The sequence below is a fragment of the Nannospalax galili genome, unplaced genomic scaffold (genome assembly GCF_000622305.1).
Source record: "Nannospalax galili isolate Female #2095 unplaced genomic scaffold, S.galili_v1.0 scaffold1437, whole genome shotgun sequence".
NCBI classification, from domain to species: domain Eukaryota; kingdom Metazoa; phylum Chordata; class Mammalia; order Rodentia; family Spalacidae; genus Nannospalax; species Nannospalax galili.
The window spans coordinates 564932-580806 of record NW_008341050.1 but is presented as its reverse complement, the minus strand read 5'-3'; the positions used below and the strand labels follow the sequence as shown (position 1 = coordinate 580806).

Below are 15875 nucleotides of genomic sequence, written 5' to 3'. Positions count from 1 at the left end.
GCCCCCAACCCCCCAACTTTTAACTCCAGACCTAAGTTGTTTACTTCAGGATCTATTTGTAGTTCTTTCCTCTTGGTCTCAGAGGAAGAAGCACAAAATCTCCCTTCCATTTCAAAACTTGGTCCTCTTGGACCAGGTTTGTACACCCTGAGTTTACTATCAATAGTCTCGTCTCTTTCCTCAATTTTCTTGTTTGTTTTGAGATAGGGTCTCACACTGTAGCCTAGGATAGCTCGGAACACGCTATGTAGCCCAGGCTGGCCTCCAGCTCATGATTATCTTCCTGCCTCACTCAGCCTCTTGAGTGCTTGAATGGTGGTGTGAGTCATCACCCAGTGCATTCCTCAGTTTTAACTTCTCCACTTCACTCCCTCCAATTTCCAAACCTGTGTATGTGCTCAAGGCTTTTCCACATTAAAGCGCCCTATTATTTCTAAGTTGTTTCCTCCTTTTTCCCTCACCATCCAACTTCTTGAGTTTATATTAATCAGTTTGCTAGTAACATATTTGACCCTCATTTCATTTTAGTTTGAATTCTCCCAGTGTAAATGAAATTCCTAGGTAAAGCTTAACAATAACCTCCTTATTGCCAAATCCAACAAAAGCTTCTCAGATTCATTTTTCTTGAATTCCTGGGAGTATCTGACTATGTTGATCAATTTTCTTAAGCCTCTTTCTCCCTGGTTCCTGTACCACCACTGCCTTCTGCTCTTGCTGTCTCCTTAACAAGTCCACTTATTTCGACCCATTCTTCCACTCGTCTTCCTTAATTGCTGGTGCTTCCTAGGATTCTACTGGCAGATTTATTTTGCCTTTTCTTTCTTTTTTAAAATATTTATTATTTTTATTTTATGTATATGAATGTATTGCTTGCATGTAGGTAGGTGCACTTCTGCTGTGCAATGCCCATGGAGGTCAGGAGAGGGCGTCGGATCCCCTGGTACTGGAGTTACAGATGGTTGCTAACCACCATGTGGGTGCTGGGAATTGAACCGGGGCCCTCTGCAAGAGCAGTCAGTGTTCTTAATCACTGAGCCATCTCTACAGCCTCTTGTTTGTTTTGAGACAGTCTCCCTATAGCCCCAGCTGGCCTGGAACTTGCTATGTAGTCCAGGCTGGCCTAGATCTCACAGTGATCTGCCTGCCTTTGTCTTCCCAGTGCTGGGATTAAAGGCATGTGTCACCATGCCTGACTCTGTCAGGGTTTTTTGCAAAACAAGAACTTAATCACACTATATTCCAGTGTATAAATAGTTCAATTCATCGCACCTAACTTCTAATGAGAAAAAACTTTTGTTTTCTTTAAATTTGGGTTTCCTAAGTTTGAATTTTATTTATTATTTTATTTATTATTATTATGTGTATTAGTGTATTGCTTGCATGTATGTAAGTACACCCATACATACAATGCACATGGAGTTTGGAAGAGCACCTTGGATCTCCTGAGACTGGAGTTATGGATGATTATTAGCTACCATATGGGTGCTGGGAACTCAAATCCTCTGGAAGAACAGCCTGCGGTAGTGAACTGCTGAACCATGTCTCTAGCTCCACAAAATAATTTTGTTTCATAATTTCTATAGTCTTTATTTTCAACAATTCTGTCACAATTTTGAAAGTTATTGATTTTTCTAGGAAATTGAAAAAGCATATCCCTTCTTCCCCAAATATGTTAATCTTTAAAAATGTGTTGTTAATATTTCGTACAGAATAGACGTCTCAGTCAGTATTTGTTGAATAAAGGAAGAAAATCACCAAAGAAGGGAGCACTATTTCAAGAGAAGTCTGATGCTTGACAAGGGAAGTGGGGTTCATAATTCTCAACACCTACCTGGTTTAGAGCCACATGCATCTGATCTACCAAGAATACATAAAGCTCACTGATGAATGTCTGCAGTTCCTCCTGGCTTTCAAAGGCTGTTGTCTTCAAGTACTTTTCTCTCACAATCTTTACCACGGCATGCTACAAGGCATACATACACAATGTCATTTGATGACATAGTCCCACAGCACCCTGACAAGGTCTCCCGAGGCCACAAACTTCAAATGGCCATCAGTTCCTCACCTGTTGACTACAAGGCTATCAGTTCTCTGATAGTTCCTCAGTCAACATGCTCTACTTGGCTTTATTTATTATTCATTTAATTTTGATTTAATCATTTTGATTAATTAAAAAATTTTAATTTAATATGTAGCCCAGGCTGGCCTGGTGTTCACTATGTAGCCCAAGGTGGTCTTGAACTCATGATTCTCCTGCCTCCATCTCCCAAGTGTTACTATTAAATACATGTGCCCCAGCCTGGCTTGCCAGAATTCTTGACTTCACTTCCTCAGTAACAGGCAGAAGGCAAGGCTCATGCTACAAGAGGAGGCTCATGGAGGGGAAGGAAACCCTAGCATCAGGTTTCTGTGTTGAGTCTTCTGGGAGGCTATGTGAGGCACTACGGGGAAAGGAGAAAGGTCACATCTTGGTCCAGAGAATAGAATTGTGGTTCAAATGCTGTCACTGTACAACCTCATCAATTAGATTTTCATACGAAGTTTCCTCATTTGTTAAGTGAATGTGTGGTCTAGTGTTATTTCAGATGATGACTGACCAGCCAACAAAGAAAACAAAGGTAGGAGGCTGAAATGCAACAGAAACATGGGGATGGTGCTGCATGCCTTTAAACCCAGCTCCAGGGAGGCAAAGTCAGGAAGACAGTCACAACTTCAGCCAGCCAAGGCCATCCAGCCAGACCCTTTCTCAAAAAGAAAAGAAAAACCTACAAAAGCACAGCAGTTTTTCTTTATCCACATGCCATGGTCCTATCCATGGTCAACTCCAGCTTGAAAACAAGTGGAAAATTTCAGAAACAAACAATCATCAGTTTTAAGTTAAACACGATTCTGAATAGTGTGATAAAATCTTATATTATCTGTCTCCTTGGATTTGAATCATCCTTTGTTCAGCAGTTCCACGTTGTATATGCTACCCACCCATCAATCACTTGGCACACATGTTATCAGAATGGTTATCAAAGTATCACATGATTCATGTTCAACAATCCTTATCGTATGTAATAATGGCACCCACCCATTGAGTAAGTGAGGCTTGCAATTCAGATAAGACAAAGGGAGCCATGAAGTGTGTGTGTATAAGGAAAAATAGTTCAGTACCGTCCATAGTTTTGAACACCCACTTGGAGAGTTCAGCACACAGACACTACAGATGGGTCAGAGAAGACAAACATGTAAGCACAGCACGTTCTTTCTAGCAGCTGGTTCTTTCTCTCCCTAAGTGAGGTTTTGCACTAAGTACTTCATCATATTACTAAATACTCATAAAGACCCCATGTGATAGTATCTCTCATTGTCTCAGCAAACAAACAACCCCTAAGCCACTAAAAACCCTAGAAATAAATGTTAGCCATTATTATTTAAAAGACTGCTATTTAAAACCCATTAAAAAAAATCTCATCATAGCCCAGGCTGGCCTCAAACTTACTATGTAGTCAAGGCTGGCCTTAAACTACTGATCCTCCATCTCTCAAGTGCTGGACCACACCCAGCTCTCAAATCCTATTCTGAGGATGAGGATATTTGAATGGAAGATATGGAGACATATAGAGCAAATAAACAGGATTTCTGCCTTTTAGAGGAGCATGAAATCTGGTCCAGAGTCTAGTCTAGCCTCAAGTGAGGTTTCTTGGAAGTTCTCACTTAGAATGAGCACTACACTATTCAAGACATCATAGAAATGGATCATCCTCAGTGGTATACCCCTTTAATCCCAGCACTTGGGAGGCAGAGGCAGGCGACTTCTGTGAGTTCAAGGCCAGCCTGGTCTACATAGTGAGGTCCAGGCCAGCTGGGGCTACAGGGAGACCTTGTCTCAAAAAAGACCAAAAAAAAAAGGGGGGGGGAGCTCGACCCCCGACGTTGTCACCTAGAACTGAGCTAAGAAGAACCAGAGCACGGCGGCGTTAAGTATGCATGCAAAGAAAGCGCTCTGTAAAGCACACCAAATGGATGTTTTACCTTGAGCTGTTCTTTGAAAGCAAAGTACTTTCCAGAACAATTCAGCTCATAGTTGAGCTGGCACTTCTGCTCCTCCAAGGTCTCACTGTCTAGATCACTCCCCACTTTGGTCACCTGTTTTCCAAACATTCGATGATACTCATCCAGAATGGCTCTAGAAATGCTCTTGATCTGTGTGTGGTAATCACTCACCGCCTAGGAAAACATTAAACATCTGTAATAAACAGGCCTCAACGAGGTCCAGACCACGGATCAGAAGTACAGAACTTTTGAAGCTATAAACTGTCCTTTTCTTTCTCTTTCTTTCTTTCTTTCTTTCTTTCTTTCTTTCTTTCTTTCTTTCTTTCTTTCTTTCTTTTTCTTTCTTTCTTTTTCTCTTTTTGAGACAGGGTCTCCCTGTAGCCCCAGCTGGCCTAGAATGCACTATGTAGACCAGGCTGGCCTGGAACGCACAGAGATCCCCCTGCCTCTGCCTCCAGAGTGCTGGGACTAAAGGCATATGCCACCATGCCCGGTTAAACTGTCCTTTTCTTTCTTTTTTTAAAAAATATTTTATTTATTTATTTTATGAGTATGAGTGTTTTGCTTGCATGTAGGTAGGTACACCCATGTCGTACAATGCCCTCAGAGGTCAGAAGAAGGCATCAAATTCCCTAGAACTGGAGTTATAGGACGGTTGTTAGCCGTCTGCAAGTGCTGGAAATCAAACCCAGGTCCCCTGAAAGAGCAGTCAGTGCTCTTAACCACTGAGTCATCTCTCCAGCCCCTAAACTGTCCTTATCTACTGAGCTCAGAGACCACCAGCCAAAGATTACACTGCATGTGAAACACTATATGCCACTGATCGGAAATGAAACCAGGAAAGACGTAAGTGAAGCGCCAAACAGGTTTTCACCCCTCGGGAAGGCATACTGAAGGGTCCCTGATGTTTGCAAATGCCTTGTTGCCCCCAGTTTCAGCCTGGCTTCTGTGCTTACCTTCTGAGCTCCTCCCATCCGCCGGGCAAGAGGTGGTCTTGGAGGTATCATTTCCTTGACCCTGTATCAGGAGAAACAAAAACCAAACACATCCTTTATTATCTGCAGACTTCCTGCCTCATGTGTCTCCCAGAGTCTGCTTCCCTATTTGGCACTCAGCACTGGTCTATTCTTTCATAGAACACTCCAGATGTGAATCCCACACAGTGCGTAAGAATGTACTGATTTCAGCCCTGGCTTTACCCTCAAACACTTTTTAAAAATTATATCTTATTGGAGCTGGAGAGATGGCTCAGTGGTTAAGAGCACTGACTATTCTTGCAGAGGACCCGGGTTCAATTCCCAGCACCCACATGGCGGCTACGAACCATCCTTAACTCCAATTACAGGGGAATCCAAAGCCCTCTTCTGACCTCCACGTCATTGCATGACATGGGTGCACTCACATACATGCAGGCAATACACTCATACATGTAAAATAAAAATAAATAAAACATTTTTAAAAACTTAAAAATACATATTTATTTGTTTTTTTGTTTATTTATTTATTTATTTTTTGGTCTTTTTGGGACAGGGTCTCCCTGTAGCCCCAGCTGTCCTGAAACTCACTATGTAGACCAGGCTGGCCTTGAACTCACAGAGATCCACCTGCCTCCCCAGTGCTGGGATTAAAGGCATGCGCCACCATGCCCAGCTTTATTATTTTTATGTGTATGAGTGTATTGCCTGCATGTATGTGAGTACATGTGGGTGCTGGGACTCGAACCTGGGTCCTCTGCAAGTCAGTGCTCTTAACTGCTGAGCCATCCCTTGAGCTCCCCTCAAACACTTTTTTGAGAAAACTAAATGGCTGACGGACTAAGGGTTGGAAAATGGGTATCATGTTGTTAGAGTTTCTAAAGGCATACAGAGTTGAAAATCTGGATGTATAGGCAACTAAAGTTTTTCTTTCCTCTCTATCTAGGTTAAAAAGGATTCTGTCGGTCATAATCTACAGTACTTCATTATTAAGTTACAAAAATGCTATCAGGCTCTAAAGGAAGAGAACACACTTTTTCACTGTCAAGCAGCTTACGCCAAAATTTCTACATTCAGTTTATAGGAGACCATACAAGAATCTCCAAGGAGAGCTATGCCTGTAATCCTAGCACTCGGTGGAGGCCAGAGAACTAGGAGTTCAAGGCTAGCCTCAGCTACATAGCACACGTGAGGCCAGTCTGAGCTACAGGAGACAGCACAACAAATCAAAACAAAACAGGAAAAAGAATCTATGAGGAAAAAGAATAAATTAGTTCCTCTTCTCTAAGTTTCATTTCCTACCAAAATATATTATACTGCCTTGAAGACTTAGGTTTTCTTTAATAGGCTCTATGTAATTGTATGTCACTGTTTATAATTACTCATTTTAATCTCATTTTATTGTTTTTATTTTTAATTTTTTGGTGTTTTGAAACAAGCTCCCTATAATTCCAGCTGGGACTTACTAGACCACGTTGGCCTCAGCCTCACAGAGATCTGTCTGCCTCTGCCTCCAGAGTGCTGGGACTAAAGGTATGTACTGCCACACTTAGCTGAATAATATTTTAATAGGCAATATATCTATATAATTCAAAAATTTAAAGAAATAGCAAAATATCGCCATGGAAGATTTGGTGGTTAAGAGCACTGGCTGCTCTGCTCTTGCAGAGGACCTAGGCTTGCTTTCTAGTGTCCGCATGGCAGCCAACAACTATTCATAAAAGACCCAGTGTTCTCTCTGGCTTCCACAAGCATTGTGGTACACTTACACATATGTAGGATATACTGATAAACATAAGATAAAAATGAAAAATAATTTGTTCTTGAGACAGGGTTTCCTTGTAGTGGGGCTGGCTTGGGACTCACTATGTAGCCTTGAACTCACAGAGATCCACCTGCCTCTGCCTCCCAAGTGCTAGAATTAAAGGCGTGCACCACCATGTCCAGCACCCAATAAATAAAGTTTAATAAGGTAAAGAGCAACTGAGGAAGATGGACAATACCAGCCTCTGGCCTCCACACATGCACACAGGGGTCGGCACACCCATACATAAATGAGTTCACATACGTATAAGGCACAAACATACAGAGAGTCAAGTAAAGCGAAGATCAAAGTCAAGTGGAAATGAAAACAAACATTCCAAAACTTAGGGGATGCAATAAATATACTACTCAGAGGAGAATTTCTATTTCTAAAAACATACATTAGAAAGAAAGAAAGAAAGAGAGAGAGAGAGAGAGAAAGGAAAGAAAGAAAGAAAGAAAGAAAGGAAGGAAGGAAGGAAGAAAGAAAGAAAGAAAGAAAGAAAGAAAGAAGAAAGAAAGAAAGAGGCTGAAGAGAGGTGCACAGTGCTTCTTGACCTAAAACCTGAAAGACCTTTTTATCTTGCTGACTTCTCCACATTGTTTTTCTAGTCCCTGTTTTTCTCCCTTCTTTTCCCTTCGTTGTGAAAGCTGTGGGTAAAGTTTGCCTTTCTTTTCCTTGGTCTTCAAGGTCTTTGGGTTACTATTGGGTTTTCTTCTGTTTTTGTTTTTTGTTTTGTTTTGAACTTGCATTTCATGTATTCCAGGCTCTTTGCTATATAGCCAAGGATAACCTGTAGGACCCCCAGCCTGGGGTACCCAACATCCACGGGAGGCCACACCCCAATAACTCAGTCCTCAGACCAGGAGATGCAACAAGCAAGAGGATTTAATCGTTTGCGCAGACGGGCTCCTGCCTCACTCGGACAGAGAGCAGCAGCCAAGAGCTCAGCTCACAGGCTTCTTTTAAAGGCAAAAACCACAAACCACAAGCAGCAGAAGTGGGAGGGGGGAGCGGCAGTAGTGGGAGGGGGAAGTCTAATATCAGGAAACTGAGCTCCCGGGAAATCATCCATATCTAGTCTCTCTCTAGGTGGGCCTAATGACCTGAGTAGGTACAAAGCAGTTCCTCTATGAGGAAGGAACAGGAATAAAGACAGCAATGAAGACAAGCACGAAAGCAGAACAGCCAAGGACACAGCATGCTTTTTCTCAGCAGTTAGAATTATTTTACATCTTATTTCCTTGTACAACTTCTCAGAATATTTTTCTTTTGGTCTGGGGGGACTTGGTTTGATTCCATCAAACCTTTTACTTCTGATCCTCCTCTCTCCACTTACACTGTCCTGGGATTATAGGTGTCGCCCTGCAGCCCCAGCTGACCTAGACTTAAGAATTACTATATGTAATTCTTTTTTTTTATTGGTCTTTTTGAGACAGGGTCCCCCTATAGCTCCAGCTGCCTGGAACTCACTCTGTAGACCAGGCTGGCTTCAAATTCACAGAGGATCTGCCTGCCTCTGCCTCCTGAGTGCTGGGATTAAAGGCGTGTGCCACCATGCCTGGCTATATGTAATTCTTAAAAACTAATTTTCTACTGTACTGTCATGCTTTGTTTGTGTGTTACTGTTTCATTAACTAACTTGCTGGTATACAATGGCCCAAAGCATTCTTGTATTTTTTTTTTTCTCCATAAAATTGGCAGTAGGGACTAGAGAGATGGGTCAGCAGTTAAGAACATTGGCTGCTCTTGCAGAGGACCCAGGTTCAGTTCCCAGCACCACATAGTGGCTAACAACCATCTGTAACTCCAGTTCCAGGGTCTTGTTAAAGGTTTGTCAATTTCTTTTTAAAAATATTTTATTTTGCCAGGTGTGGTGGCACACGCCTTTAATCCCAGCACTTGGGAGGAAGAGGCAGGCGGATCTTTGTGAGTTCAAGGCCAGCCTGGTCTACTTAGTGAGTTCCAGGACAGCTGGGGCTACAGGGAGACCCTGTCTCAAAAAAATTTTATTTTTAGTTATGTGTGCAGGGATGGGGGGTTATGTGGACTTAAGGGCAGTGCCTGTGGAGGTCACAAAAGGGTATTGGATCCCCTGGTCCTGGAGTTACAAATGGTTGCAAATTGCTTGATGCACCCACAAGTCCACATACCCTCCCCCATCATTAGAAATGAAAGTGGAAACATTACTACCTATTTTTAATAGCTTTTTAAGCCAGGCCTGGTGGTGTACACATTTAATCACAGCAATTGGGAGACAGAGGCACTCTGTGAGTTTGAGGCCAGCCTGGTCTACATAGTGAGTTCCAGGCTAGCTGGAGATACAGGGAAGAAAAAAAAAGGCTTCTAAAGCCAAATGTGGTACCACACCCCTTTAATCCCATTTAATCCCAGCACTTGGGAGGCAGAGGCAGGCAGATCTCTGTAATTTCAAAGCCAGCCTGGTTTACATAGTGAGTTCCAGGCCAGCTGGGGCTACAGGAAGACCCTGTCTCAAAAGACCAAAAAAAAATCAAAAAAACCCAAAAGCCTTTTAAATTAATTATCTTTTTAATTTTATGTGTTATGTATGAGTGTTTTGCCTGCATGTATGTGAGTGCCCCATGTCATGCAATACCCACAGAGGTCAGAGAGGGCATTGGATCCCCTGGAACATATATATAATATGTAATGTATGTGCATGAGAGTGTAGTATAAAGGTTTAAGGTAACCCAGAAGGATACCAAGGCATGAAAACTAATTGTCAGCAGGAGAGTGGAAATCTGAGTGCTTTTATACTTTCATGCTCGTGTCAGTTAAAAAAAAACTAATGGCCTTTTCTATTAAGGAAATAACAGAAAAAACCCATCTGTAAAAAGACAACCAAAAATTACTGCTTAGGCCAGGGGAAATTATGTCTGTGGGGACAAACTAGGTGCCTCTCATTTTCACCAAACAGGAGAATCACTGCCACACACCTTCTGGCTAATTCCTCTGGCATTCGCTTTGGAACCAAGGCTTTGTCCAGCTGGATCTCCAGCACGATATATGTTCCTGCTTCTAAATATTGCTGCAAAGATACTTTCAGTTATTTGTGAATCCCATTAAACTATAATCATAAAAATGTTTAGTAACAACAGATATCACTCACAACACATTGATACACACACATACACACACATGCAGTTTGTGTATGTGTACACAGTGTGATTTCAGTTGTTAAAATATTTTTACATAGAGTAATGATTTAAAAGAAATATTGTCCCAATGATTAGCTCCACTGGAGTCTTGTTAGACTTACTCATAGCACTTGCCTTGGAACTATTTTAAGTGAATTCCACTCTTTCTTCCAGCAGGCCTCTTGTGCAATAAAGCTCACTTCAAAACCTTCTTAAATTCCCACTCATAGTCTCCTGTCTACCAACTCTGACTGCTGAATGCTTCTACCCAGATTTTTTATGAGCACTCTAAACACCTTGTCCAAACTTCTCAACTTTTCTTCTTGATGTTTCTCTTAATGATGTCATTCTTCCCAAAAGCAAGACCTTAAACCTGAGTCATCTTTAACATTTCTTCATCAATCTCCCAGCACACCCCTACACCAGCTTCCCAAATCCAAACACTCTCCTGGGCAGTTTCTGACTTCCTTCACTATAACTTCTTCCCTAAATCAAACTGCCATCAGTACTCAAGTAGACCACAAGAACAACCTGCAGTCCTTCCCCACCTTCTGGAAACTCAGTGACACTGCTAGTGTCCTTTTCAACAAGAAGTCTGGCCTGTAACACTGAGGTCTTCATTTCTGTGACTTAAAAACCTCTGGTGGGCGGGGATGCAGCTGCACGGTTGAACACCCGCTGAGCATACAGTAGACCCTGCATTCAAGCCGCAGCCCAGAAAAGAAGATAAGACTCCTACAGAATAAAGCCGAATCATTTCAGCAAGCTTTTCAGGTTTTCCGTAACCTGACTCTGCCTTTCCCTACCATCACCTCTTCTAGAACTTCTTTCATCCCCCTGTACCATTGATCAATATAAATTTTCTCTATGCCTTGACTCAGGTTGTTCTCTGGCACCGAAATGTCTCTCCCTCCATCTTCATCAGGCAAAATGTTGTCTTCACACTACTTTGGAATCACCTCTCCCATGAAGATATCCCTGGGACTGTTCGCCCTAATCAGTATTAGTCTTTGTCTCTGCTAACTCCAGCCAAAACTTACACTAATATTCCACCACAGCATTCACCTAAGTTCTGTAGCATTATGGTTAGCTACACAGCAGTCTGTATAGAGAGCAGGGCATCCTCAGGGCAGATGAAAATGTGTTGCTACTGTTGTGACTTTACACCCCTCCTGGTACTTAACATAGAATTAAAGATGAAAGTTTAACTCTGGGAAGGACCTTAAACAGAATTTTAAAGTGTGTCAATTTGAACTAGTCACCTATAGCACTTTCCACTAAAGCTGTCTTGCTCAGTATAGTCTGATGAAATGAAGTTAAACTTAATTTTCTAAAATATTATGCATAGTTACCTGTCCTTCTGGATTGTGCCTTAGGGGAGTTTCGCCTTCCAAAGGTGTATCTGAACTCTGAGATTTGATGCTAGGTGCTTGCTGAAATGAAATAAAACATGCAACACTGGATTCTTACATGGCAGTGATATTAACAGCTTTGCATTAAAATGTGAGGTAAACTGATCCAATTCACTGAGTGAGAGAGAGATCAGGGTAAGCCTCTGTTCAAGCACCTACCAGATCCCCAGGCCGAATCCGTCCATCTACATCCTTGTCTCTCACTGGTTTCTCTTCTTTCAGATTCTTAGAAACGGGTTTGGACAATGGAGAATTAATTCCTCCTACTTTATTATTATGAATGAAATGATGGCCAGTATCCCTGAACAAACTGAATAAACATTTGGTCTGAAAAGAAATTAAAAAGACACTGAATCAGAGATTACAGAAATAAACCTGAAAACATAATTTAGTCTTTCTGGTCATTTCAGCATCTCAGAGTCAGAGAACAGATCTGGAAAACTTCACAGCATTTCCTGCTGATAGAACATGTAAAACCAGACAGAAAGTTGGCTCCCCCCCACCCCCACCACATGAAGTTATAGGAAGAGGCTGGGTGACTGGCTGGATTCTGAGGTCTCACAATTCTTGTCATCAGAAAAAGTTCAATCTGTGACATGTAACCCCAAAGAATTTTAAAGAACAGAATTCACGTACATATAAGAAGCAGTATTTCTCTACTATTCACTTCTCCACTATAATTCAAAGAATAAGGCAAGTTTAAGTTCAAAATAAAACCTTTGTACACATCAAACCGTATCATAAATTTTGTCATATTGCTTTTTAGGAGAAAGTGACACTATAAAATTTAACAATAAATGTAATTACTCATCAAAGCTTTTTTCTTTTTTGATCGTTTTGAGACAAGGTCTCCCTGTAAGGCCCAGCCTCTGGAGTCTGGGGTTAAAGGTGTGCACCACTATGCCCACAAAAGCTACTCTCAGCCTTAACCAGAGAAACTCTCTTTATAGTAAATGGCAGTGAATGGCAGTGAATGCCGTATGCTAATTGGTTGTAAATGTCAACTGCATTGATGTAGACCAATACATGTATAAAGGATACATTAATGTGATGCCTTTTACATAGTTTTTTCTTACCTTTTCAAAGACTGTACTATCTAGGTAGGGGTAAACATGAAAGGCTCCTCTAATCCGCTTTACTCCTGGATACAATAATGGGACCATATTGACGTAAGCTACACCATGAAACGAAAGCTGATTTTCATCATCTGCCTGAAGGAACAGAAGCAGAACTATTAGGGCCACATGGCAGCATAGCAGATGTGCAGCTGGGACTCCATGCGTCAAACTGTTTCAGGAACGAGCTCTGCTATTTAACTAGCTCTCTAGCTTTGGCACAGTTACACAGACATTTTGGGACTGGCTTTATTTCCAAAATAAGTTTAACAATACCACATCACTGAGATAAAGCCTGTAAGTGGTATTTGTGGTAAAGCAAATAGCTGAAGTAAAAAACACTCTCATAGACAACACATATATATTCAACCAAAAACCCAATCTCAGCATGTTGCTTCTTTCTTTTGGTCTCTTTTTTTTTTTTTTTTTTTGAGACAGTAGCCCCAGCTGGCCTGGAACTCACTATGTAGACCAGGCTGGCCTTGAACTCTCAGAGATCCATCTACCTCTGCTGGGATTAAAGGCATGCGCCACCACCTGCAGCACGTTGCTTCTTAGGAGAAAATTGAACTTCACAAAAAGATAATAGCAGCCGGGCATGGTGGCGCATACCTTTAATCCCAGCATGTGGGAGGTAGAGGCAGGTAGACCCTCTGTGAGTTCAAGGCCAGTCTGGTCTACATGGTGAGTTCCAGGACAGCTGGGGCTACAAGGAGACCCTGTCTCAAAAAGACAAAAAAAAAAAGATAATAGCTAAAGTTTAAGAGAAATCAGATGCTCTGGCTCTAAGCTTTAGTTCATGAACTCTTATGAAATGAGAAGAGCCTTACAAATCATTGGGGACTGATGATGACCAACACGTTTAACTTATGCTGAAATGCTCATCAACCTACAGAAATACTTTGCTGTGCATGTATCTGGATTCTGAAGACAAGTGCTTTGATTAATGAGCAGTATCTGCCGCAGATGAAGGAAGATTAATGAGTCCACTATGAATTTGCAATACCTCATCTATACCTTCACCGCAAAGATGAACACAATAACATATCCTAACATCATCTTAATGGTTATATAGTTTGCCAAAGACTATTCAAGGAAAGAAAATAAGTTTTTAGAGAAAACACGTTTAATTCCAAGCTTAAAATTAGTCTTTTTAATTCTGCCTGCTATCATCCTTTGTTTATGTCATAACATCATGTGCTTAGAAATACAAGGAAAGTTAATATACATTATAATAAAAGAGGAAAATGGTTGCATGGGGATAATAAGAATAGGATTTCCTTATTTATAATTTTTGTGGAGACACTAGGGAAGTGGCTCAGTGGGTGAGGTGCTTGCCATGCAAGTTAGAGGACTGGAATTCAGATCTCCAGCACGCACATACACTGAGCAGCCCATCTGCAATCCCAAGTAGACACAGGGGATCCCCAGCAAGTCAGAGACCCTGCCACAATATATAAGATGAACAGTGACCAGAGAAGACGCCTGAGGTGCACACACATGCACCTCCACAGACATACACAGACGCAAATGCAAAATTTGTAAACATTTTTCATACCTCCCCCCTTTCTATCCCCTTCTCCCTCCCATTAGTTCTCTCTGTGCCCCTGACAGACATGCTTCCACTTTCATGTCATATATACACATGTATATGTATGTAGATATATATATATATCTATATAATTTTATACATCTATATTAAATCTAGGAGCCACAAATGACAGAAAATATATTTGTCTTTCTGAGACTGACTTCTTAGTACAATATGATTGCATCTATTTTCCTACAAACATTACTTTGTTCTTATTTTTTCATTGTTGTTTTGTTTTATGGAGATAGGGTCTCACTGTGTAGCCCTAGCTGGCATCAAACTCACCGAGCTTCCCCATCTCTGCCTCCCAAATGCTTCGATTAAAGGCATCCACCACCACACCTGGCCAGCCATACCACATTTTCTTAATCTATTCTGTTGTTTGGTGCCGGGGTTGGTTCTGTAACTTTGCTACTGTGAACAATGCTGCAGTAAACACTGATGTGCAAGTATCTCAATGATAGGTTGACTTGGAGTACATTGGGTGAATACAAGTGGTATTCTGGGTCATAGGGCAGAATTATTTCTAGTTTTTTGAGGAACCTCCTTACTGATTTCCATAGTGGTTAGATTAATTTACATTCCCACCAGTAGTGTATAAAACTTCCTTTTGTCCATCACAGTGGTAGTATTTTTGTTATACAGAAAAACCTATTTCAAAAGCCAATCAAGTAGCTGGGAATACACTTTTGATCTCAGCACTCAGGAGGCAGAGGCAGGTGACTCTCTGTGGGTTTGAGACCAGCCTGGCTTACATAGTGAGTTCCAGACCAGCCAGGGCTACATAGTGAGACCTTACCTCAGAAAAAAAAAGTTACCTTGAATTCTATCTATCTATCTATCTATCTATCTATCTATCTATCTACCTACCTACCTATCATCTATTTGTATTTTATGCACATGAGTGTTTTGCATGAATGTAAATGCACCTGTGCATACAATGCCTCCAGAAGACAGAAGTGGGGGTCAGATCCCCTGAAACTGGGGTTATGGATGGTTCTTTGCCATTTGACTGGTGAGAACCTGAACCTGAACCTGGGTCCTCTGCAAGAGTAGCCAGTGCTCTTAACCACTAAGCCATCTCTCTAGTCCTGTGTATTACCAATTTTGACTTAGAAAAAAAAAAAAAAACTACTTCATATGGTACCTCTGGTAAAAATACAATGAAGGGCTAAGAGGAAATGCACTATCTAGAAATAAAACCTGAACAATTCTTTGTGAACAACAGAAAACTTCAGTGGTCAATAATTCTGGTTTTCTGGGGACAGAGGAGTTTCCTAAACTATAAGACTTCCACTGCTAAATCAGCATGAGTTGGTCCCCTTAGGAAAAAGAGCCACATCATTTCAGTTTCCTTTGGAATCAGAGTAGAAGCAGAATAAGAGAGTTGGTTTGATTCATCACTGCTTTAAAAAGGGTATTTATTTAAAAACAACAAAACAGGGGCTGGAGAGATGGCTCAGTGGTTAAGAGCACTGAATGCTCTTGCAGAGGACCCGGGTTCGATTCTCAGCACTCCATGGCAGCTACGAACTGTCCCTGACTCCAGTTCCAGGGGAATCCAAAGCCCTCTTCTGACCTCCGCAGCATTGCACGACACGGGTGCACTCACATACATGCAGGCAATAAAATACACATAAAATAAAAATAATTAGCCGGGCGTGGTGGTGCATGCCTTTAATCCCAGCACTTGGGAGGCAGAGGCAGGGGAATCTCTGTGAGTTCAAGGCCAGCCTGGTCTACATAGTGAGTTCCAGGACAGCTGAGGCTACAGGGAGAC

The 15875-nt window shown here is 41.6% G+C and overlaps 1 protein-coding gene across 2 annotated transcripts in view; it reads right to left on the bottom strand.

The window, feature by feature from the left end:
• The window catches only part of Cfap70 (cilia and flagella associated protein 70), a 77965-nt gene that overhangs the window by 35885 nt on the left and 26205 nt on the right, over positions 1-15875 (bottom strand). For both annotated transcript variants that reach the window (XM_008836601.3, XM_029565155.1), the window contains 7 exons: positions 12466-12600; positions 11549-11716; positions 11330-11410; positions 9777-9868; positions 4998-5058; positions 4021-4215; positions 1832-1963 (listed from right to left, as the gene is read on the bottom strand). In XM_008836601.3, the coding sequence (XP_008834823.1) occupies positions 1832-1963; positions 4021-4215; positions 4998-5058; positions 9777-9868; positions 11330-11410; positions 11549-11716; positions 12466-12600 (864 nt within the window). The remainder of the gene's footprint in view (positions 1-1831; positions 1964-4020; positions 4216-4997; positions 5059-9776; positions 9869-11329; positions 11411-11548; positions 11717-12465; positions 12601-15875) is intronic.